At 35.6% G+C, this 26584-nt stretch overlaps 2 protein-coding genes across 2 annotated transcripts in view; both read left to right on the top strand.

The window, feature by feature from the left end:
• The window catches only part of LOC146596646 (protein unc-13 homolog A-like), a 63628-nt gene extending 57579 nt beyond the window's left edge, over nucleotides 1-6049 (top strand). Inside the window, exon 8 of the mRNA XM_085303379.1 lies at nucleotides 5966-6049. Within this exon, the coding sequence (XP_085159505.1) occupies nucleotides 5966-6040 (75 nt within the window). The 3' untranslated portion in view covers nucleotides 6041-6049. The remainder of the gene's footprint in view (nucleotides 1-5965) is intronic.
• A 174-nt stretch (nucleotides 6050-6223) lies between these two features.
• The window catches only part of UNC13C (unc-13 homolog C), a 181411-nt gene continuing 161050 nt past the window's right edge, over nucleotides 6224-26584 (top strand). The window contains exon 1 of the mRNA XM_085303380.1: nucleotides 6224-9197. Coding sequence (XP_085159506.1) covers nucleotides 6233-9197 — 2965 coding nt within the window. The 5' untranslated portion in view covers nucleotides 6224-6232. The remainder of the gene's footprint in view (nucleotides 9198-26584) is intronic.

Below are 26584 nucleotides of genomic sequence, written 5' to 3'. Positions count from 1 at the left end.
TAGCACTCTCAATTCATATAAGTAGCAAGAGGGATGGAAAATTCCAAGCTTCCTTTGAACTATAGTGTTGTGAATATCTAGGAAGAATTCATTTATATGAAGTAGTATACTTGACTCTGCTTCCTGAGAGTATTACAGTAGAGCAGAAGCTCTGAAACGTAAGAATTCTTTGGCACCTAAGAAGGTTCTTATGCAGGTTTTCTCATCTTGTCTGTGTCATTCAATTAGGTTGAAGGTCTATAGCAGGGATTCCTGCTTTCAAGTGGAAATCTAAGTTTCACTCCATAGTTGTCAATATACTGAAGCAAATAATGCCATTCTTATCAATGAATGTTGTCGGGTGTTTAGCGAACGTTGCTCCTGTGTGTGTGTGTGCGCGCACGCATGTCCACTCATCCTTGTGTATCATACTGTCAGTGTTGTTTGTGCTTGTAGCATTTTTTTTTCCAATACAAAAGCTACAGATGACTGCAAAGCACTTATGTCAGGTGAAAGGATATTTTTTCAAAAACTCCGTATTTTTTTGTTCAAACAGTTTGACAGAAATACTAAACTATATTCTAGAAAATACTTAAAACCTTTTTTGGAGGCACAGTGGAGGCCAGAGGGTTTTGAAGTTGTTTGTTTCAAGTTGGTCACTTACTCTGATTGTGGAGCTTTTAGACTATTTTTGTAAGTAGATTTAAAAGCAAACAATTCAGAAGAACAAAAATAAAAAGCCCCTCTACCCACTGTCTAAAACAATCTCTGTTGTACAGATCTGTGTAGCACGAACACCGTCTCTGTCCAGAAGAGAGATAATCCAGAGCAGATCATAGCCCGTCCCAGGGTTCAGGCCAGTATAATTAGGGAATTAAAATTTTATACCTAGAAGAGGAGGGAGGCATGCGTGTTTTAAAATTTTCTGAGATCATGATTACAGAAATTGTTTAAAGTTGTAGAACATCTTGAAATGTTTAAAGTTGTAGAACATCTTGAAATGTTTAAAGTTGTAGAACATCTTGAAATGTTAGAGTAAATCCTAGAGAAACTGAATAGTGTTCAGAGCAAAATGAGTAGTAGTAATGTAAATGGATTTGAGAGCATACTTACTATAGTATTCTGTAGATATCCTTTCTGCATATGCATTATTTTAGTAGATCATATCACTTGGACCTTCTGGATATAATGCTGCAAAGAAAACTTGTTGGCCGCTTACTAGACTTACAACTGCATTGTTACATGACTTTTTCAGTGAGAAATGCAATTATTAAATTGCATATAAAGATGCAACAAATAATGTAACTAAAGGAGTAAGAAAAATTTTGGCAAACTAAGTTTGTTTTCCTACAGCTAGCATCTTACTTCAACAATAATTGAGCAAAAAATGTCTTTGAAATGGCAGAACTATCTTTTCCGATGGTGGTTATAGTAGCTGGTGAGCAGGGAGAGATTTTTCACTCTGGAATAATTACTCATTCCAGCTAGTTGAGAATTTATACTTTCTTCTAAGGTGTCCTGAAGACAATATGCTGCTCTATATTACAAAGTAGTTTACATGCAAATGACTGTTAAACCACTGAGTAAATTCAGTAATATACAAAATTCTGTGTGATTTCTCTTCCAGACACTTTTTAAAATCAAAATGAGCCAAAGAAAGTTAGTTATGAGCGTGTGGTGTTTGCATCTATTGTTACCTGTTCTTTCATCACACCACTTAATTCTGCTCAAAGTTAAGTCAAATAACAGTTGTAACCAGTATCTTGCACTACTGGTGTTAAACATTTAGATCATATTTCACAGTGTACTTGATAAGTATACATATAAGGTCTTCAGGAAATTAAAGGCCATATCGGTTAAAAATTAACAGATTGAATCATCTTCGGATGTGAGTTTGAAGCAGCGCTTTGGTTGGTTATACTAGTATCATGCTTCATAAAGAAAGATGCATTAATAGATTGATAACAAACTCCATAAAGAAACACCTTTGGATAAATAAGCAGATATATTGAATTTTCTAAATGACTTTCAAGGACAATAGAAATGGCTTCGTCTCCATTTGGATAGGAACCTATCATCCTTGGCCACTAATGGTATCAGACGCTAAAAAATAGATTGCCTGGATCACAAATAATGTTAATAGAAGGATGTTGTGATGCTTTCCAAGTCAAGGCATCTTATGGCATAAATGATGACTTCTGCAGCTGCTTTTTGTCAGCAAGCTACCCTCTCTTCTATTCCATTAAGATTGATGCTGCTGTTAAAATTGATATTGCCTGTTCAAGCCTCTCTTACACCAATACTGAAAAGATAAGTGAATCTGCAGCCAGCTAAGCAACAGAGCTCACTGTCTTTGGTGTGATGATAGCTCTCCATAATCTTTTGTATATATATATGTATATATAGATATTTTTAAGTGGAAAAAAGTGGTGAGATAGGGTAGAACTCTGCAGTTTGACCTGAGGAATTTTTTAGACAAAAGGGAGCAATAACACCAAGGAGAAAGGAGAGCTACTCTGTTGCTGTTGTGCCTACATTTGCAAGGGTTTGAAGGCAGGTCAGCTATGCAGCATATGCAGTATTAACATGAATAACATTTTATGTAACAGTCTTTAGAGATTCACCAAGCACTTCATGACACAACTCAAAAGTGTCAGTATTTAAGAATATTACACAGGAAGTAAGTTGTTTCAAATCAAGTTCTTCTGAATTAAGTCATTTGTGATAGGAGATTGTGTCAGTATGAAGCAACTATTGTAGTAAACTTCAGCAGTCTGAAGTGTATGCGTTTATGCTTATATAAAAATGCTAGTGCAGTCTTCAGCCAACAGATACACTAATGTAAGCACAGTTATGTCAGGATCATCTTATTCCAAGATGACCATAAGGCGAGTAAAAGATTACATTTGAAAAAATGTGTGTATCTGGATTCCAGTTATTCTGTTGTTGATTCCTAACATGCTTAACAGCAAGTGAAACTCTACCTGAGTTTTCACAGCTGCAAAGCAGGATTGTTTATATTCTGTTTCTGTCATGTGTGTGATTGATTCACATCTGTGAAGCATTTTGTATCTCGGATATTGCTGTCAATAGGAAACAGCTCTTCTTTGGGAGTAATGCAGTGGCATTGCTACTTGTTTTTTGGTGGATTTCTTTTCTCCCAACTGTTTTGATGTGGTGAACATAAGCTGCTATATGCCCTCTGAATTGAGCAACTGCTCTTCTGTCTCGCCTTTTCCTCTGACCCCTTCCCATATGCACAGCCCCCTCATTGACCGACTAATAGGATAGAGGGCAAGCAGGACTACGGTTGTGCCTATTTCTTGCTTTTCTTGGGGCAGTCTGCTTCTACAAAGCTACTTCTGAATGGAAGAGGGATGCTGCTCTGCAGCTGTATTTCATGGGATCAGGTCAGTTATGATCTAGCTATTCATTTTAAATACTGAAATCTTCTAAGTTGATTGTTTTCTTTTTTCCTTTGTAACAATAGGAAGGTAGGTTTGAAATGCGAAGAGTTTGGCTATAAAATCCTATAGTTCCTCTGACTTAAAAACACCTTCCCTCCTAAACAGACTGAAGGGGAGGGGGAACAATATGAAAAGGAATTTTGGGTATCTATAGGACCTGGTGTTCAGACAGATCTCTAAAAACACTGTTTTGCATGCATTAAAAAAGTGTCGTTCTTAACCTTCCTTTAGCTGATGCATTTGTTATATATTTGGGAATAGATCTTTTATACCTGATGCTTCTGGCTGAAGAGTTTTATTTTTGGCAATGCTTTATTATTGACTGTATTCTTGGAATGGAGCCAAATTACCTGTTCACCATGAAGTTCAATGACAAAAACCCACCTCTAGACTTGCTACGGTTAAAAGATTGCAGAAAGTGTGTTTATAGCCTCTTTACAGAAGGAACCCATTCATTAAAGATTTCTTCTACTTTTAACCTCACTCCATATAGCTTTCCAGCTTCCTGCTCTGTAACCATCTAGCATGACATTTCTCACTTGGGCTGTAGATGTTTGAATTTGAGTCTCTGTTTAGAACAACTTAACCCATCTTTGTTCAACTCATATATTAGCTTGACTTAATAAACAACAGAATAAAAAGAGTTATGATAGTTTATTGGGGGACTGGGATAAAAGCAGAGAATTGTTGAATGAGAATTTACAGCTGATTAAACAAACTGGCTTAGTCCTGTGTGCTTCACTAAAAGGCATAAAGGTTCAACCTGCATTAATACACTGATTTAAAATAGTAGGAGCAACCCTGATGTAAATCTGCATGAGAAGAAATAGATGAGACCTATAATGATTCAAACTTTATTCTACATCTATAGATAAAATTTTTAGGAAAACAGTATTTGATAGAGCCATAGTTTGATCCATTTGTCAGCTTACAACCCATAGTTAGTGAGATGCAGTGGAACTCAATGAGAGAACCTAACTCAGCTCCATTTAGCAGATACTTGTGCATCTTTAGCAGTACAGCTTTTGAATTTCTATGATGCTGTCAAAAAGTGCTTTTTAAATAAAATTGATTATGTAGCTATTTATACTAGATACTATACTTTGATARAGAGCATAAGTTAGACATTGGATAAAATTTAAATATACTACTGGCTTTGAAAACAAGATTCTTCTACAAAGGAGGTATTAAACCTTATTTTAAAAGGGATGAAGATGTTCGAAATTGCARTGATAGTTTCATTATGTCTGGATGTTTTGTAGCATATGCCAGTAAATAAGCCTTCTAATTTGTTTATACACTGTTGAAGTCTTGGTATTTGTGGGCARACCACAACGTTTTATGAAGTGCCATGTTTTTTGCAGACCAGTTGGATAATACATACCCTTTCCCCCTCTTATGCTACCACAGGGCAAGTTTTAACCCTTGTGTATCCTGTATCTTCATAAGCTTCTTACTTTGCCAAAGAATTTTCATCTAGTTTAGAAACTGAAATAGTCATTTTAAGGACTACTTCATTCGATTCTTCTGAGCTGTTTTTCTTGTTATTTATTTGGGAGCTCTGAGATTGAGTTGAATGGTACTCTGTACAAAAGTATACCTATATGTCTATTTAAAATGTTTTTCTTGTGTTATGGAATAGATGCTTCTCGGTATCTCCTGGCATCTCTTCTTACTCTTTCCAGTAATCAAATTACCTTCCTATTCTAATGCCATCTCTTTTTGTTCTGAAACTTGAGAATCGCTTTTCCTGCCCCTCTGTGTACCTCTCCCTCACAGCACCCCACCACCACCGCTTTCCATCTCATCTGTTTTGTGTAGACTTTCTTTTTTGGTGACAAAAATGTGATACTTAGCAACTTGAATGAGAACGTTCCATCAGTCTTCATTCTGATTCTGTCCTTTTCCCAGTCTTTTTCTCATTCTTAATGAAGAGAAACCTAGAAGCTGTGCACGCATCAAGTCCTGGCTTAGCATGTGTAACATATATTAAAGACTGCAAGATAGTGTCTGTTTTCCAAACCACAGTCATATGTATAATTCAATCTCAAAATAGAGTAGTACTTCATACATGTAATGCCAATTTGTTGCACAGAATCCTACCTTGCTCCAAAAAGTGAGCCAAGAGAGACCTTTCTACTTGTTGTCGTACTAGCTAGGAAGGATTTGTTCAATTATTGTTTTTTACCATTGCTATATATCATAAAGATATCTAAATGGAAGTGTTAATATTACTCTGAGAGAAAGCAGACAGCGTAAATAGTAAATGTCTCAAAGTCTGAGATCAAACTGGGCAATCTGTAARTAAATATAGCTTATTTTTTTATTTTTAAAATATTCGCCCAGGACTGCTTGCAGCTTCAGTTGTTCATGAAAAGCTATATTCAGACAATTAAGGAAAATATAAGTAGATGCTTAACAACTCTGTGTTTCCTTTGTAACCCAACTAAAATAATATCAGTATTATTGAACAAGAAGTTTGTTTGGCAGCCATAGTAACATCATTCCCTCCTTTTTAGACACTTCAAGAAACCATGTGCAGCAGTGTGAGATCTTACAACACATACAAAACACCTTCAGGATTTGGTTTCTAACAAGCAGATGTGTGGGTTGTTTTTTTTTCTTCCCTTTTTTTGCTCTCACGGGATACCAGAGCATCAATAGTTTACATGTCTTTACTTTCTGTTGATGAAATACTTGATGATCCTACTGGAGATAAAAAAAAAAATATTTGTCTGGATCAAAAATTGTGTTTTATGGAAACAGGTTAATAAAAATTACACTTCATGATTTCTGCGCTTTTAAAGAGCCTGATCTTGTCTTACATATATAAGATTTGCAAAGGAATGTTTACAAAGAAACTGGGAAATAGTACAAAAAAGAAAGAGAGTTCTCAGAGCAAAAAGGAACAAGACTTATCCCAGATTGGGCAAACAAAGAATCCAAAATTTTCAAATACTTTGAAAAGCACTGTTAAAAAGATTGCCAAGTGTCCATCTACTCGCAATTTATCAGCTGAAGAAGAGGAAAGTAATAGAGAATTTTCACTTTCTCCAACATTCAGTTACAGAGTTGCTATTGCCAATGGACTACAAAAGCCTATTTTTGTAACAAACAATAATAATGAGGATATAGTTCAAGATCTATCTTCAAATGATAGCTCTTATTCTGAATCATTAAGTGAAGTAAAAAGTAACAGCAAGAAAAAGGAATATTTATCTCACACAATGCCTGTGAGACGCAACAGAAAGAGTTTAAGCAGCCTTGCACCATCTGATGGAAGCTCTGATGGAGAACGCACTTTACATACACTAAAGCTGGGAGCTTTACGAAAATTAAGGAAATGGAAGAAGAGTCAAGAGTGTGTCTCATCAGACTCAGAGCTGAGTACATGGAGAAAAACATGGGGCTTAAGAAGTAAGTCTTTAGACAGAACTGGTCGCCACCAGAAATCAAATACTCTCGAACCTAGCTTTAGTTCGACAGGTTGCATTAGTCAAACCCATGATGTTATGGAAATGATCTTTAAAGAGCTTCAGGGAATCAGTCAAATTGAAACAGAACTTTCTGAATTAAGAGGGCATGTAAATGCTCTGAAACAATCGATTGATGAAATTTCTAGTAGTGTAGAAGTTGTACAAAGTGAAATCGAACAATTGAGAACTGGATTTGTACAGTCCAGAAGAGAAACTAGAGATATACATGACTACATTAAGCAAATAGGCCATCCAGGAGACAAAGCAAGTCTTAGGTTTCTAAATGTGCCTGAAGAGAGATTTGAAAAAACTGAAAATACAGTTTACAAAATATTAATAGATAAAATGGGATTCTCAGAGGCACAAAGCATTATTAAGATTGAATTTGCTCAAAGACTGGGGCAACAAAGGGACTGTCCAAATGCAAAGCCACGACCAATTCTCGTTTACTTTGAGTCATCACAACATAGAGATCTGATTTTAAAAAAGTCTTACAAACTTAAGGGAACTGGCATTGGAGTTTCCACAGATATGTTTTCCCATGACATGAAAGAGAAAAAAGAAAGAGGACTACCCTCCTCTCAGACATATGAGAGTATGGATATGAAGCTGTTAACTGTAGAGACAAAAACTAAAAAACATGATTGGGAATCACCTGACAGTGATAAGGAGATGGAATCAGATATAAATAAGAACAGTTATGCAAAGATATCTAAATCAGCGCTTCAAATAAAAACAAGCACTACCAAGGGAAGTATCCAGTCATCAAATACTAGAGACTTTAATAGACCTGCTGACAGTAGCACTTTCTCAAACAGAAGAAAATATGATGATCAGTCACCAGAATACGACAATATGGAAAAGCAATCAAAGGCCTACTATTCAGACATGACCCCTCTGTGGCATTTGCAAAATGACTTTGCAACAGCAAAACTTAGCCGTTCAGAGTCAGATTTCTCAAAATTGTGTCAGTCTTATTCTGATGATTTTTCAGAAAATCAGTGTTTTAGCAGAACAAATGGCAATTCACTGTTGTCTTCCTCAGATCGAGAACTTTGGCAGAGAAGGCAAGACGATTCTACCAACTGGTATGATAGCTCCCAGGAACAGACTTTTGCCCGAGATGTTCAAGAACATCCAATGCAAAATGAAGTAGAGAACACAGAAACAGTTGATAGAGGATTAAGCAATGGAATAACATGTGTATCTGGAGATAGAAGCCGCTATAGCGGTTCCCAGCTTTCTTTACGTAATGATCTTTCACCATGGAAAGAATGGAATCAGTTGGAACAAGGGGCAGATTTGGGCGTAGACTCATCTATCCAAGAAGTTTTTGCATATGATATGAGCAGCCCTTCAGATCAACAGATGGATTTTGGAAAATGCCAAAGTTCTGATCTCCAGTATGATACTGAGAGTTATGATTTTACMCTCAATGGTACTTCTCCATCGTGTCCTGGCCTTGACAGTGAATCGCAAAGTCAGTGGACTGGTCAATATGACGATTATCAGGAAACAAATTCTAACTCACTTTATCAGAATCAAAACAGATTGCCTATGATGTACCGAAGTCAGAGTGAACTACCAAGTGATGACTCGGAAGAAGCACCTCCTAAATCTTGGCACAGCCGATTAAGCATAGATCTTTCTGATAAAACTTTCAGTTTTCCTAAATTTGGATCTACACTTCAGCGTGCTAAGTCAGCATTAGAAGTAGTCTGGAATAAAAGCACACAAAGTTTAAGTGGGTATGAAGACAGTGGGTCTTCTTTCATGGGAAGGTTTAGGACTTTATCTCAGTCTACTGCAAATGAATCGAGCACAACGCTCGATTCTGATGTTTACACTGAGCCTTATTACTATAAAGCAGAGGATGAGGAAGACTTAGTTGAACCAGCTGGTGAGAATGAAACAGATTATGTAGAAGTAATGGAACAAGTCCTTGCTAAGCTAGAAAACAGAACTAATACTAGTGAAACAAGTGAGCAGATCCAAGAATATGAACTGGAACAACCTTCGTATGAAACTCCTTATGGAACGCTACAAGAGGAGGAATATGACAGACAATTTGACAGTGTGGTCAGTGAAGTGATACTGGAAGTCGAAGGTGACATGGCTGCTGACATAGAAATAAAAGAAGATGAAAATCAGAATGTCCCAGAGATGCCTACTGAAACTCCAAAGAAAAAAAGAATACGACCATCATTTAAGGAAGCTGCTTTAAAAGCATACAAAAAGCAAATGAGTGAGTTGGAAGAGAAGATCCTTGCTGGAGGTAATAATGTTTTAATTTTATCTTTTAAACAAAATACTGTTGTTACTAACATTGGTCATTAATTTCCGTATGGTATCCAGTTCTGCTTCCATTGAATTTGGTGATATCTGATTTTACTGTCACAGTGAAATTGTTGTCTTGAGAAGTCAGAAAGCTAAAACTTTACACCAAGTCTGTTTTGGAAAGATTTTTAGTATGTCAAACAAATGTTTATAAGCAATTGTATGACTTCAAATTGAAGGTACTTTAAGTCTTTTACGGTTTAATTTTTAAATTCTTGTTAAAGGAACTAGACAGTAGACTATTCTTAGAGTTGTCATGCAGTTTTATAAGTGTATTCAGATATCACAGGAGCAATCCAGAGGGTTCAGATGCTGTAGTATTTCCTTTAACTCTTTTATAGACATGGCTGGTTTTATATTCCTCCTGATGAGCAGTGGTCTGCAACTTATAATTTGCTCTGTAATTTTGATGAGTATGCAAGTCTAAATTGATCTGAATTCTCATATTCAGATCAGTACTGATATAAGCCCTCAGATAAGATGTTTCTCGGAAAAGAAAAAAAAAAAAAAAGGAAAGAAGAGGTGTAAATAGTAGCATCCATGTATAAAGGAAAAAAAAAAAGGGGGGGGGAGGGAAGTAAAGTTTTTAGAGAAGTTTTCTTCCACAATCCTTATAATCTATTCTAAGAGACTCCAAAGCAGATAACTGCTAAATATATATAATTTTAATACCTCTTGTGATAAACGAAGACAATGATTTTCAAGAGCAACCTATATTTGAAATGTTGACATTATTGCATTGCAAGTGTATTTAATGGGTAGCTCATAATTAGCCCAAATAGCCAGAGGGTAATTGTCACCTTGACTGAATCTTTGCTTTCTTTGCCTGTCTTGCAAAAATAATAATCAGAGATGTTAATTTAAAGATGAAGAATTGCACAAGAATTCGCCATTTGCCAAGGAGTGTATTTAGTAGTAATTAGTATCTCAGGCTTTGGATGCTATTTCTTTTGTATTGGGTAACCACTTTTATAATGGACATTCAGTCAAATTGGAAGTGTTGAATCAGCTGCAGAAAGTGTTGCATAAACTGAAAGTGTTACATAATAAATATTAAAAATATTGCTGATATGAAAGTATTTTTAGACTGAAATAATGATACTAAATTGTAGATTTGCATTTTGCAGATATGTTTCTTCAGAACTTTGACACGAGATGGTGTACTTTCTAAGAATCAGCTAGCAATAGTATTTTCATTACTTTTTCCGTTGTTAATCACTTTGAGGTATGTGTTGGGGGAGTCCAGTCATTATATCTAGTCATCTTTGCACAATAGGAACATAAAAGACATGGAGAGGTAATTTAAGAAGGCATGTGTTGAAGATACAAGACAGTGAAATCATATTGCTGCTGGTATATTGGCTGCGCCTTAGTGTGTGTTTCTGCTTAACATGAGTTGTTGTTAGAAAATGAGAAGTTACTTTCGATACTACATCTCATGTGATCAGTGATATGAATTACAGAAAGTATTTTTGTGCTTCCTTTAATCCATCAGGTGAAAAATGTCTACTTCAGTCTCTTAAAGTCTTCTGAAGTCTTATTTTTGTGAATTATAAAGTCCTTCTTGTAGTATATTTGCAGAGAGTTTAACCAGCCTGGAAGTCCAATATATGAAAAAATGTAATTAGATGAAGATTGTGAGTTATAGAGTATCTGCACAGTTATAGAATGTCATATTAAGGCTTCTATTTTCCTTTTCCCTGAAATAAACAGAGAATAAAAAGTACAGTAAGAGGTTAAAGGGAATTTACAGACCAGCTCCTGTAACAGTTGTACTTCTCAGATTACCCTTATCCTGAAAACAGAGTGCATTGACATTTGAGTAGTGCTTTCTCTCCACACTTTCCATTTTCTGCACCCGTAGGGAGTATCTATGTTCCTCTCAGTGATTCTTGCCTCAGCAGTTAGCAACTGATTTGTTAAAAACGGAATTTCAGGTCCTGTAGAATACATGGCAATACTCATTGTCAGGACTGTCTTTCATGCTTTATGTCTAATGGAGGCGTGTGGTATTTTACTTGACTTTCTGCATTTGTAGAATACCTAAGAATTCATCAAAGTTTAAAACTTTCAGAATATATTTAATAGTTGGAGAGCCATACCAAAAGAATACATCACCTGAACACTTCTGCTGAGTGATATGTTATTCCAGTCAAATCTTTTTTGAATTAACTTTTAGTGAGCAGGATGACTGGTATCAGAGAGAGTATTCACTGATAAGGAAATCCGTTTTTAGAACACTTTGTGTGCAGCAGCCTTTGAAGAAGGATGTCTTTTTAATGTCACCTTTTCCTCAAAGAGAAAACACATTCAACTGCCATATATCATTTGAATTACACAGCAATTTTGATTGTATTTACAGTAAGTATAAGAAGTAACATATTGCAAATTAATGCTTTAGTTCTACAAAATGTGCAAACTACAGTTTGTAGCCTGTCAGTTCTCAAACCTTCCCTCCCCATTCTTTTCACATGAGGCCTCATGCTTATGCAGAGAATACTTACTTAAATGAATCATTTAAGCAAATAATGGTTTGGAGTATTACACTTCACTTTTAACACTTTCAGGAGCAGCAATACCTTTAAAGAAAAGTGACTAATTGCTGATTTGGCATTTACATTACTTTTACGAATGGTTTTCTGACTCTTACTTCCATAATTGATTCATAGTCAACTTCTGTTTTTTTATTTGTGGGTGGAAAAGTGCTGATTGCAGATCAAGTTCCTGGAATTAATCTTCAATATAATATCCAAAGCATAACTCGTTGTTTAATGAATTGTTTTGTCTGTCCATGAAGGCAAGGATTGGTAGCCAACAAACTGACCAACAAGAGATGTGGCTGAATAGTACAAAAGTAGTATTTCTGCAGTCCAGGACAAAAGAAAGGTTTAGCTGAATGGTCTTATTTTCATTTTAGTAACACATGAGGTAATGTCATTGAAACTTTGGTACATAAATAATGCATCAGTGCACAACACTCCCATTGGATAGTCCTATTTTCTCTCTAGCTGGAGACAAAAAAGTATATTATGGGCTGATTGCTTGTGTATTATTTGTTACAACATGTTTCTGGAGACACACTGGAGTGAAAGTAATAGGATATATGAATGAGAGGAGATGGAAGTAGTACATAAGTTATCCCTAAAGTTTTGTAGGGACATGGTGATGATGCCATAAAATTCCTGGGCATGTATATTAATGGAGAGATTCACTTTTTAGGAAAATACCAGAGAACTACTACTTAGTGTACAAAGAAACAAAACACTATAATCAAGATTTTTTTTTCCCTTTTATTTTTTGTTCCAGAGCTCATTTGTTACTTTCTCTCTTTCTAGCTTTTTTTTTCTCTCAAGTGGCTTCTTTCATTCCCTCCCAAACTTGCTCTGCTTTTCTTTTACAGCTGCCTTAGAGTAAACATCATTCTGTCTTTTGATAAAGCCATCACTCTGGATAAGCTGTCAGAGGTGCATGAGCTCTGGAGTCACTTTTAATGATACCAGAGACTTCCCTGTGTGAATGGTAGTTTAGAAGCAAAACTTTCTTGATCTAGGTGATGAAGATCTTGCTGATCATTTGTGACCAATCAGATTTTAAAAACTCACAAAAACGATAAACAAACAAATGTTTTGGTCTGGAGTTCCTGGCATGGAATAAGCTGTGCATTGTTTATGGAGTCAAGATGGGTGAACTTGTCTTATGCTATACCTAGGTACAGTGTACATATAAACTGTACATATGCACAGTGACAAGTCAGATTACAAGGTCCAAGGATGGAAATTGCATCTTTAATAGTGGATGGAAGTTACTATACTCAGTTATCTTATAGGAAGGGATTTGTCATTACCATTATTAGTGTCTGAAGAACAGAACGTGGAGAGATTAGTATTCTATACAGACCTATTTTAAGCGTGTGAAGGAGAAAATGTGATGCTAACATTTGAAATCGGTGACTGTACACTAGTAATGCATGGCTGTGCTTCTATTGCAGTGCAGTTGTTTGGTTCCAGCTTAAGAAAACGTGAGAATAAGTGTATTCATTGAATCATAGAATCAGTAAGGTTGGAAGGGACCTCTGGAGATCATCTAGTCCAACCTCCCTGCTCAGCAGGGTCACCTAGAGCGTGTTGGACAGGGTTGCATCAGGCAGGCCTTGAAGATCTTCAGATAAGGAGACTCCACAACCTCTCTGGGCAACCTGTGCCAGGGCTCCGTCACTCTCACAGGGAAGAAATTCCACCTCACGTTCAGGCGGAACTTCCYGTGCTTCAGTTTTTGCCCATTGCCTCTTGTTCTATTGCATGGGACAACTGAAAAGAGCTTGTCCCTGTCCCCTTGACACCCTCCCTTCAGGTACTTGTAGACATTGATCAGATCCCCCCTCAGTCTTCCCCAGGCTGAAGAGGCCCAGCTCTCGCAGCCGTTCCTCATAGGGCAGATGCTTCAGCCCTCAGATCATCTTCGTAGCCCTACGCTGGACTCTCTCCAGCAGCTCCGTATGTCTCTCTTGTACTGGGGAGCCCAGAACTGGACACAGCGCTCGAGATGAGGCCTCCTCAGGGCTGAGTAGAGGGGCAGGATCACCTTCCTTGACGTGCTGGCAACAGTCTTCCCAATGCACCCCAGGATACCATTGACTTTCTTGGCCACAAGGGCACATTGCTGGCTCATGGTCAACTTGTCATCCTTATGTGTATTCCAAACTTTGCCYATTCAAACTAATTATGCCATTTTCAAGACTAGTATATATTTTCTATATTTTCTAGCCTTTTTATAATAACTGTTTGTTAGAACTTGTATGACTGGGCATATTTTCCAAAATAGCCTTGTTTTTTAGAAAGTAATCTAGCCTTGTCTAGTAGCACTCAGATTTAAATTTCTTTTATGCCTTACCTCTATCATGCTTATTTTTAATGCATTTTTTTAGGTACATGTAGTTCATAGTTACTAACAACCATAGCAAAGTTTTGCTATATGAATATATATCTTGGATTTGGACTTGAAATATATGTGTATATATACACACACAAGATAACATTTATCCTGGTACACTTGAATGGCTATATTATATATATTTTATATATATATATATATATAATGGATATATACTGTATATATGTGTGTGTGTAAATATATATAGAGAGAGAAAGAGAGAGTGTGTATGTGTGTATATATACACACAAACAAGCACACACACAGTATATATCCATTATATTGTATAGCCATTCGAGCGTACCAGGATAAATAAGTGTTATCTGAAGTATCGCAACTATGTATTGGTTGGTGGTGACTGAAATGGATAAATGATAAGGCTATTAAAAGGTGAATTGGTTTTTAAGGTTGACGAGGTTTTCTGCATTCAAACTATATCAGCAGGGTTAAGAAGTGAGCTGTGAGTAAGGAGCACTTTTTTTTACTAAGAGAAATGAAAGGTAGGTGTTTATCCCATCTTATTTCTTAGTTGATTGAAGTAAATGCCTATATTAACTGATTAAAATGTTGTTAATCATGTGGGTTTTTTCCTTACAAATATAGTTGCTTCTTAGGCTGCTGGTGCCAAATGGAGAAGGAAAGGATACCTTTTCAGAAGGCAGCATTTTTGTTAGGTATATAAAATACTACAGCAGTTAATGAAAATAGGAGATACCTGTTTGCATGTATTAGACCGAGCTGAGATAGGAAAGGTGTTAATTCCTTGGTTGACCAGCAACAACAGCTAGGGCCAGTGAATCCTATTCATAAGTCAGTGCAAAAAAATCAATAAAGATGTTTTCCCCTCATTAATGAGTCTACTATTGCCATAGGAAAAGCAGTATTTAGTTTGGAGTCTTGTGAGAATTCTCAAACTTCATAGAGCCCAGTACTGCTGGTTACAACCTTCTTCAAGTATTTTGCTGCTAAAAAAATAAATACAAACTTAATTTTATGCTAATACTGGTTTTGGATAATACTTTTTTTCATTATTGAATGCTTAGATGTAATTAAATCCAAGAAAGGTGTCCTGAGCTAATATGGTTTTAAGATAATGTATTTTTGACATACCTTGCAAGGCTTTAGGTGTGCTTTACTGTAAACAGGCTCACCAGAAGCTCCTTGGGAACACTTAAAGCAAAGATACGGCTACACTTTAAGTTAGCCTTGAGGTTAGTATTATATTGTGCAAAATACTGATACTTGTATATTTTTTAAAAGTTATCTTTGAGATGCTTTTTCTTCACTGAGTCTAATGACATTTTTCATCTCTCTAATTGCAGGCATAGTCTAAGTCAAAACAATAATTAAATGAATTGAGTAAACTGCAAGTAGTCTTTGTGACACTCTGAAAGAATAGTCCAGTCAGAAGTCCTTTCTGTTAATAAAAGTTAACAACAATATCAAGCCACAAAACTGATTCTCTTTTGTCTCAAAATTTGAAAACAAAATGTTCACTGAATCAAGATTTTGCTGGTTTTGCTTGTAATCTGCTGTATACCTAATGGGTTTTTGCTTAGAGTAATGAAAGACTTCCTTAATGTAAGGACTGATAGTGTATGTAGTGTCTAATATAGCTGATGGGCAATATTTATTAATTAATCTAAAATAGGAGTCATAAAGAACTCAGTTTGGGCATGTAATACTTTCAATAGAAATTGGTTAGTCGGTCATTATTCTCTTCATATGTAAATAATAGGGATAAGCAGGTAGCTTACAAGTTTTTTTCAGCATGAATCCTCTTCCATATTTACATCAGGAGACAATAGTGACAATAGAACAGATGTACAGTCGTAAACATTCTGAGTAGGAAATGAATACCTTGCTTTATGGTTGAATAGATGTTTGATGCTAAGGAACCAGGATCTACTACATATTAAGATTTTTTTTTTTAATACTTTATTGGGGGTGACAACAAAGTACGGAATTTACTAATCCATATTTACCAGCTGTCTTTTTCCTTTCTTCATGTTGGTGCCAGCCTTTTTGGTCAGATGAACAGGATATCTTTAGATATCTTTAACTTCTCTTTTGGGGGGGCAAGAGGCTGAAGTATGAGGAAACAGAATAAATTCTCAGGAGTTAGGTTTAGTTCAGTTGGTTAGTGCATGGTGCTAATAATGCCAGGGTCACGGGTTCAATCCCCATATGGGTCACTTCCTTGAGGGTTGAACTAAAATGATCTCCAGACGTCCCTTCCAACCTTACCGATCCTATGATGTGGTTAGAAATTGATAAATTTATTTTTTTCCTATACTTAACCTGCTTAGGTGAAATTGTAGAAAAACCTTATTTTTTGGTTTTTGCTAGATGCATTCTGTGGAAATATTCCAGTGGTATCACAGAAAGTAAAATACTGTATTCTAGAATACATTCTATTCTAGAATTCTTTTTTTACCACTGGTTTCACTGTAGAGTCTGACATAAATCTTATATCCCAGCTTCCCATCTGCCCTTTTATGTGGAAATGGGAGATTAGAGATTTAAGACAAGGGCTGTCCATTCCGTTTGAGATGAACAGAATTGCAGCTGCTTTGGAAGAATTGTGTGAGGAGGTTTAACTGGTTAATGATAAAGATGATGCAGCCATTTTTGTCTGTGAAGAAAGATCAAGTAGTTATTCAACACCTACTCTAAAGTTAGGATGTGGTGGAAGAATGAGCTGCATCAGATGCTTACTGGTACTATGTATTTAGTCAATAAAAAGAGGGTTCAAGAAAGAAAAATTGCACTGAAAATAGTGATCATCATCTTGAACTATTTTCATTCAAATAAAACAAACCACTTACAAGAAATTAGGATTTTTTTCCTAAAGTCTGTTTAAAACAAAAAATAAGCATTTAAAAGTTCTAGAAACTTTAAATGAAAGAATCTTTAAAAAGCTGTTTGATATCTTTTAGGTAAGGTAATAGTATTCTTATGGCTGATAGTATTTTTTTTTTTAATTACAGAGTTGATACTTATCAGAAAATCTTAAACTCTTTACATTTCTTTGAAAAAGGATGGTGAGCAAATAAGTTGAGGATCAACAGGGCAAAAGAACACAATAGCCCTTTACCGAATAAGTGCACATTATTATGTCAGAAAAATTTGTGTTCCTCTTACACTTTCATGACTTAGTCTGAGAATCCAAAGAAATTCTGTTTATACCAGACAGTCTTTTGCTGGAATATCTGCATCTGTCCTTTTATTGACAAAAAAAAAAATCCTTAATCAGTATGATTTAACATAAATCATACTTTATTTTTTTTTAAAAAAAAACCTTCTTTTTAGAGGAAAATCTTCCATTTGTTTCTGCTGCCCTAATCCTGACAAGAGTAGAAGACTATCTAACACTATTTTTTCCAATTTTAGAATTAATGTTGATTGAGTATTCATGAAATTTGCCTGCCCTTTTTGTGTGTAAACAGAATTAAAAAATTTACTAGAGCTTAGAGAAAACCTGGGCATGAATATTGGTTCCAGGGACTTATTTATAAACTGCATTGATTCTGCTCTGCAAAGAGCACAAATTAATATTTTACCCTCAAGATAAAAAAGTTTCTACTTCTAAGACTAAAACAATCTTTTTCTTTAGATAGCTGTATTTTGGAGGCCAGAAACATAGCATCATTTTATAAAGCAATTTCAGGATAAAAGGAATCTTGTTAAACCAACTGGCTGAATAAAGACGCAAACATACATCTTGAAAAATGTAGTGACATGGAAAAAATGCGTTCATAAACATGCTCAAATCTTTCTAGTCTATTGGAGAAGCACAACATTACAATCAGGTGTTAAGCTGAAGAGATTCTGTTTTGGTACCCAGGCATAATTCTGACTACTTTCATGGGACAGGTGCCAAACCTTCTCTTTATGCACATTTTCCAGGGGATCAGTGGAGCATCTATGCAGTTGTTTGCCTGGATGCTTAAATAGAAGCATGTAGGTGTGAGGTCTCCAGTTCCTAATGATAAAAAAAAAAAAAAATGTTGGAATCATGTCAACCATGGGGTTTGCCTCCCTCATCTGTAGAGAATATTATGATAACTTGCAGGATCAGAAGTTCTGTTAAGAACAGAATTGATACATTAAAAATTGTAGTAATGAACATACATACAGACACTTGCACTTTCATATCRTCTAGTAGATAGCATTTTTGTGAGAGGCTTTTTTTCTGCACTTGCTCGTGTTTAATTTTGCTAATTTTCAGATAAGATCATTTATAAAGAGAGTTTTTCAGGTAGTCCATGTTTTCTAATAGTGTTGGTCACAGAGCTGTTTACAAATGTCACTAATGCTCTGTTAAAGTATATAATATATAATAAAATACAGATCAGCTAGAAGAAAGATGAAAAACACTGTTGAAAACAGAAAAGACTGTAACCTATTTCTCTAGCAAGTAGCTACTGACTGATTTGCTAGTAGTTTCTCTGGAGCTGACCAGTAAAACAGATTAAATTTCTTTATGTAACACTGGGATGTCAGAGATGTGATGGGGGAGCTCATTTTGACTCTGATGTTATTTTTCCCTTTGAGAACCATTCTTTCCTGGTTGCAAAGGCCAAGCAGCAGCATGTGATTTTGCCAGTGATATTACAGGTCTGCAAGCTGTGTATAGCTCCAGGTACCAGTTGCATAATTGCTGCTTCGCCAAAGGAAATCTTGTCCATCAGCTGCACATCAACCAAGAACGAAGAAGGAAAGATAGAGACGATCACGCTTGTGTGCCCTTGTTGCTCCACCCCCTTTTCCTAGTGAAAATATGATCATAACTTAGTGTTACCACGTTTCTGCAGACTACAGGTCATAACACTGTTTCCTCTTTAACAGTTCGGCATCTCTACTTTTTTCTCAAGATATTTTTCTTTTGTCTTCTGCAGCTTTAGATTGCATAGCATTTTGTTAGACTACAAAGAAAAAGGAGATTTCAAGATGAAAGAGTTATTTGTAAAATGATCCAGTAATAACAACTTTTCCCACCTCATCAAACCTATCCTGTAATCACTGGAATAAGTCCTTTTACATCTTGAACTTACTAGTAGAAGTAAAAATAAATCAGGAGAGAAGAATGTACAGAAAATAGGTAAAAGCTAAAGCAGTCTTTATCCTTAACCTTGACCCACTGGTCCCTGTGTCCTCTTTAGACAAATAGGATAGAACTGATGCTTCTCCACAACAGTAAGGTAGAGAAGATACTGTACAAATAAAGCAATGGAGTGTAGTTTGGGAACTTTGGGAGCTGGAGGAGAGGAAAGGTGATTGTCTTTCGTTTGTTTTCTTTTCCTCTACCAAGAAAATATGTTCTTCGGTTTTCTTCGAAGTCCTTTGCTGGGTGAAAAACTACCTGTATATGATTGATTCTAAAAAATGAAGAGGGATTTTAATACAGTGATCATGGAAATCAGAGGGATTAGCGTATGTCCTAGAGATAGGAAAAGCACAATGGAACTGTAAGCATGCCTGCATTCTACTGCACCAGTCTGTGGCTTTTTATATCAATCCATATCTTTAATGGTTATGCTTAATTATTCCAACTTAGTACTTTCAAGCAGAGCTCAAACAAACAGCATTTAATTTGATTTTTGTCTGTGATACAAAAGCTAACAGTAAGGGATGGGGGAGTTGTGTTCTGTTAAGAAAGTCTAGTGGAATCATCTTGCTGAGGCCTTTTTTAACTGCTCGAGTTTTTTTAAAAAAAGTTGCATGATAAAATATGCAGAGCTTTATAATGTTTTTTACATTAGTGGTACTTAGATATTTTGTATTTGTGAGTATATGTTCTTACATTTTGTAATATCTAATTTGTGTGAAAGAGCAGTTACATTATTAAAAATCAGTATAATTTTCTTACAGCAAGATTGGACAGTGTTTGGTTTTACATTGACAAAGGTTCTCAGAAGCACAGTGCAAGTAAAAGCGTGTATATTGAGAATAATAGGAAATCACTAATTTTTTTGAAGATTTAGTGTAGTAATAAGTTTTATCTGCCGGACAAATGCCACATAATGCTAGAGGCAGGAACTTTTATAGCTCCCTTTCTTGTTCTTTATAAATATTTGGAGAAGTGGTTCTTAAATATTCAAGGCTACTGTCTTTAGTTGCCTCTTCCTCTTTCAGTTCTTTCATCATCAGTGATTTCCTACAATTGTATTTGAAGTGGTGGCTGTATTCGGTTCAAGTCTTTCGCTGTGCCTGATCGTGTTAGCTGAATCAAATGCTTATCTCTTACTGTGAGACCATTTTTTTGCTTGGCTATAGACATATAGATGTATTTGTCTTGCAGTTTTCTAAGATCTGTCAAATGATCAGATGATTCTAATGATAACGATAGTATTTGCAATCATTAGTTCAGTTGTTAGTATTGATTGTTAGTATCGTTTGCATTTGTTTTCARTTGTCTCATTTTTCTGGAATATTTTTTATCTATGAGTTATTTTATTTTACAAAGCTTTCCCAGTCAGCTTATATCCTGTAATGCTGTAATAAAGGGACTACTGACTGATTTTCACAGATTTGTATATTTTGGCTTTAATTTGCCCGTATGATGTTTCTCTTAAGTGTCATTGCCTGTCTGTTTCTGGAGGTAGGATACTGGGCTAGTCAAAGGCTAGTTTAGTTTGACCCCCTTTCTGTTATTTAATTCATCTTCAGAGGCTGATAGAGGTCAGAGGAAAAAAATGAATTGTAAGAGACTTTCAGAGGAAGAGAAAATAGTTGATACTCTGTGATCTGCTTTTCTTTTGCATCATTTCCTTCAGTTAATTTATTCTAGTCCTTTTTTTCAAAACAGCTTTCATTTTTTTGGTACTATGACCTGATTTTCTAGTGTTCCATACTTTGTCTTTTAGTAGCTTGGAAAGGGATTCTGTCATCAGCACTCATAATGAACTGATTTGTCTCCTTTTCTCAGCACCTCAAATTTCTGTAGTTATTTTCATTACATGTCTTCTGTTGTATATAGTGAAAGACTAAGTCACATTTTAATGATCTGTTGCGTGCTGTATTGTAGAATACAATAGAATACATGCATATTGTAGAAAGTTAGACTTCCTACATTTTTTCTAATAAAGAAGTTGAGAAATTTTCATAAATTCCCTACTTAAACAGATTTCACATTTTCAAGCAATTCTAAAACAACTATAATAATGTAGCTATTTTCTGGTTTAACCTGTGATTTCTTTCCTGTTTATTATGTAGCTAATTCTGATAGATCTTCAGCTGTTTTTCAAGTGGATTTTTTTGCTTGTTTGTTTTAACTTTTATACAGTTCAGTGACTCAACTTCTTAAGCTTTCATTTGTAGCCTTTAAATTACTGATGACATGATGATAACAGCAAAGATATGAACAAATGCTCTTCAGCTATGAACAGCAGTCTTTTTTAAAAACTGCTGTAAATGCTTTCAATTTTTTGTGAATGTGCATGCTCATCAGTAGAGTGTCCCACATCAGTGACAGAATTGCTGTTTTTAATAGAACTTCTGACCTCATTTATCAACCAGTAACTTCCATGTAGGACAGCAGAACTGCAAGGCTGTAATAAGAGCCAGTGTTTCTCTTTAGAATCTTCTTATCTTAACAAGCACAGTTTGTTTTCATATTCTAAGCAGAAAGAAATACAAATACTGTTTTTACCTCTAAACTGAATGAACAGAAGATAGAATTCTTGAGAGAACAAATAAGCCACTTCTATCAAATCTCTGTAGTACAGAATCTCAATTCAAATTTTATCAGTTCAGAAACATGTATACAATTTCATTTCCTACAACCTAATCCTAGTAGCTTCTGGTTTATCATTATCTGATGTTTAATGTCTGTTATATTAAGCATTTTTACTGAGTGGTGCTAGACACTTGAAAAGGTGTCAAAGGTTAACGTAAAAACATTCATTAAAAGAATCCTGCTGTTCTGTTACAACTGGTGTTAAACTGTTACCATCTTGCAGAAAAACAAAAAAATGTTATTCATCACAAAGAGAAAGATACTACATTTTTATAAGGATCTCACTAATGCTTGGTAAAAAGGGAAATTTAAATGGCAGCTACTTTAATGGAGTACAATACTTAAGGATCAGAAAAACAAACTGTTGAACTTATGCATCTTCTAAGCATATGCTGTTGATTCCCTAAGTTGAACTCAGTTTTACATGTAAAACCTTTTAGCATATAAAAAGTATGGATTTTGTAGCACATAGCTTTCATTAATAATAATCTGAACATACAGAAACAATACTGACGTTTCATTTTGGCAGTCAATTCATAGTAATGTGCAAGTGTTTCAGTTGTTGTTAAATTTTAATATTTGAATATCTTGCTGATCGCAGTGAGAGCCAGACATGACCTGTAATTCATTATACAATGAATTACATAAGCGTATAAGGTATAAGTGTACTATTTTTCAGTGGTAAATTCATAGCAAATAAATGGATACCAAATCATTCAATATTATAATAACACTTAATTCTTTTAGAGTGATATATTGGCTGCTAGATACTGCTTTTAGCTGAAGTGTTCTAAAACTGAAGTTAGCTCTACCTGGATCAGAAGAGATGCTCAGGATTTGTGTGAAGCAGGGCTTGTAGAAGTTGAGTAGTTTGCTTAAAAGTATGAACAAATGCTAAATGTTGAAGTTAGGCATGAGAAGCTTCCATACCCGTATGTACAAGATTTCATTATTAAAGGAAAAAGAAGGGTGAGGAAGTTCCAGAAGTTTTTATTATTCATTCTGTTGGAGAAATCTGAATAAAAGGATATGTTACAACTCTGGTTAGGAATAAAGCTGATTTTTAGTACCAGGCGAAATGTGCTACATGCTACTTTGAGATTCATCTTGTTTCCATTYGATTGCATATTCAGAAAAAAAAGAAAGAAAATGTCACAAGGTACTGTGAGAAGTATGCCCAACTTTCATGTGCTATTCTGATGTACAGTACGATTAAATTCAATTGTCAGTATTTGGGGAGCACATTTAGAAGTGATTAAGTCTCATTTTTCAGTATCCTGGTACCATGTTACACTTTCTGTATTTGGTATACAGCACTCTCAACTTTGTTCAAGAGATGCAACTCTTCAGCTTTATTTCTRCCAGAATTATTGAAAGGTCTCAAGTCCAGTTTGAGACTCCTAAAGATCTGCTGATTCACGCCCTGTTTTCTATGCTGAATGTGACTGAGCAGTCTGACGAAGGTTAAACTGGGCAATTGCTCTTGAATTACAAAGACAACATGCTGCTGCAGTTTCTTCTATTGCTTCCCTCTGAGATACCTGGATTACTGACTTTAGCCCAGACTTTTGTAGAGGCATGGGCCTACTAGAATAATTTCTCCATACTTAATAGGGCTATTCAGATACATTAAAGTTTCCATGGAATGATTTGCTTAATGTCACTAAGAATTGCCATAGGTGAAGTCTATGGCGGTCATCAACTGTCTGATTTGCAAGGCTTTCCTTTTTCTTCCTGTTATCTTCTGCCTTATTCTGCTGAAACAGAAATCTTACTGACAGAGATTTTAACAACCTGCAGAGTTTTCTCACCTGCTGGGAGAATCCGTCTAGTGCCATCACGTAAAGCAGTAATGAAAAGAGTTAGCATGTGGTTTAAGGCAGGTAAGGCGAAATTAAGATTGCACAGACAACCTTATGCCAGGCATGTTTGGGTTTTTTTAATCATTGCCCAGATTGAGGATTATTTTGATTTTTAACATGGTAAATCTTTTGAAAATTATCCTAGTGACACTGAARTCAGTAGCAGCAGGTTGGGATCTTTGTCTGTTACACTTGCCACTAATGCTCACAGAGTAGTTCATACTCTTTGACACTAGTAGTAGAAAGACTTAAGACACTGGCATTAGATTTTGTAAACTCTTACTGATAGCAGAATCAAAGCGCGACTTAGCAAGTCTCTAGTGTATTGAGGTCTGTGACAGGTTCAGGAAGTGTTCTCCAGTGAGCATCTATTCTGTTTCTTCAGGCTGAGCACCTTCTGGTCTGCTCCATCCAATCTGGTTTCTAAAATACCATAGGCCTATGGACGCAGGAGTCCAGTCTAACTCCTGCTGCTCTACTGTTCCTTGTCACTGCATCATTTCTGTTCTACTCCCGTTCTCATTCTTCATTCCCAACCAATCCCTGTTTGCTCTTCAGTCTCTGTTCAATTCCTAAATTAAAAAAGGTGCTTAATCTCCTAATGGATTAGACCATAATGAGAATCTAATACTTAATTCACAAAAGTATATRCTACTTTTCTTCTTTTTCTTTTGATTGTGGTTTAGCTGTGAGAAAAAAAATACTAGGATGCCTAGATTATTTGGAGTCTTAAATGCAGGTGAACAGTTAAAACTGCATTTTGAATGATTAATATACTTTGATATGAGCACAACATGCAGAAAAAGCAATAAAAATCAAACTTCAGACTTACCTGAACACACTGAGGTCTGATAATGTGTGCTTTCTACCCACCTGTTCATCTGTTGTTTTATGATAAAATCGATGCTGTGAAATGTCACCTATATTACAATTTGACAAAGAAATCATAATTTAACACTTTTAACTACAGAAAATATTTCATTTTCTATTGCACTAAACCATGAAGCACTAAAGTAGAATCCAGTGTCTGAAATGTACAGTTTTTGTTGTTTTGTGACTGATACAGTAACAATAGCCATTAAAAAAAAAAAAAAAAAAAAAAAAAGCATGATGCTTTAGAGCAGCTGGGTTTATCTCAAACAAGCAAAATAGATGAACAGTAGTAAAGCAGACTAATAGAAGCTTAGTAATTGTAATACAGAATGTGAATGTATTTTCACATTCCCTGCCCCCCCCGGAGTCTGACCCTCTTCCCCCAAAAAGGAAAATTTCTACATTTTGCACTTGCTACATACTTGATTACAGTAGTAGTTATAAGACTCAGCCATTATGCAAGAATTTTCTGTCTGTCTGTATTATCTATCAGAGAATAACATAATTCTATATTTAGATTTAATGCTGCCCCCTCTATTATGAATTGAACTGAGACCAGACTGACTTCTCTCACCGTGAACTTGACTAGATTTCCAGCTATTTGTGTTTTGCAGTCTTACCCATAAATGAAATAGATATGCAGTGCAGTAGGTTTTGATGGACTGGATACTCTATGATGCAAGCTAAAATAGAAAAAAAAAAAAAAAAAAAAAAAAAAAAAAAAAAAAAGTTAGAGTAGGACTCTGTTAGCTGACAGTCTTCAAGTATGGAGTTCTTTCCCAGAATAGTCTTCTAGAGCTCCTAGTTGGTGCTTTTAGGGCACTGCGGAAGCTGCTTTAAACTTGTTTGACCTGATTTTTATTTACTTACATATTTTTATACCCATTGTGTTAACTTTGGGCTAAATTCATCCATCCTTTTTAGGATGCATCAGCAACTTCATTATTTCAGTGGAATTATTTGAAGTATGAGTAAGATTAACAGAATTTGGCCTGGTGATACTGTTTCTTTTTTCAAGTACAGTGACTGCACGAGGTGGGGGGTAATGAGTCTGTCTTTTTTCATGCCTGTTTCCTTCTTCCAGCAGCCATATTTTAGAATGGCTTTTTTAATTTAAATGCTTTGTGTTGATTCRTTACATAGTACCTAATTGCTTACCATAGTTGTCTTGTGAATAGATTAAACAAATAAATGTATGCAAAAATGACTATAAAAGCTAAATATGCATCTCTTGACTCAACCTATTTACGATATATTCAGAAAAAGCCAATTTCAGCATTGCATACACCTCCTTCCCCAAGTTCCACATACAGCCCAATGAATACTGCTTTAAAGCAGTGTTTGCAACAGCAGTTAAACGCACACAAAAGGGGGGAGATTGCGCATTGTCGTAGATATGTAGCTTCAGAATAATTTCCTCTGGCACTGAGTAAAGTGACGGAAAGAAGTTGTGCTTATTAGTATTTAATCTACCTCTGTTCCTCAGACAAACCTCCGGGCAGATTGAAGTGACCCCAGATAGTGTCCTGAGACTACCACATTAGGCTCCTTGAAAACAGAGGAGACTCTTAAGAGTTGAAAATCTCTATCCAGGCAAGGAAAAAGAAAAAAAAAAAAAATCTTCAGCATCTCAATGCTAGTCATTACAAGACTAGCTTCTGTTAGAATGTACAATTCTTAGAATTGTACTGTGATTGATTCCCAGGTATGATCCTTTTAAGGAGCTTTCTTTTGCCTGTAATCACTGCAAACCACAGCCACCCTCAACAGTCACTGCCTCTACAACTTGGAGCAGCAGGAAGCCATTGGCTCTGTTGGCACTCAGCTGAGAAGCAGTAATAAGCAACAGAGAGGGCAATAAGAATCTAACATACAGTACATTATTTCACAATGATGTCACTTGAAAGTTGCATATTCAGG

This window comes from Rhea americana, unplaced genomic scaffold (assembly GCF_003343005.1).
Source record: "Rhea americana isolate MKP2758 unplaced genomic scaffold, rheAme1 scaffold_2, whole genome shotgun sequence".
In the NCBI taxonomy this organism is placed as follows: domain Eukaryota; kingdom Metazoa; phylum Chordata; class Aves; order Rheiformes; family Rheidae; genus Rhea; species Rhea americana.
This window is presented reverse-complemented; position numbering and strand designations above follow the sequence as displayed.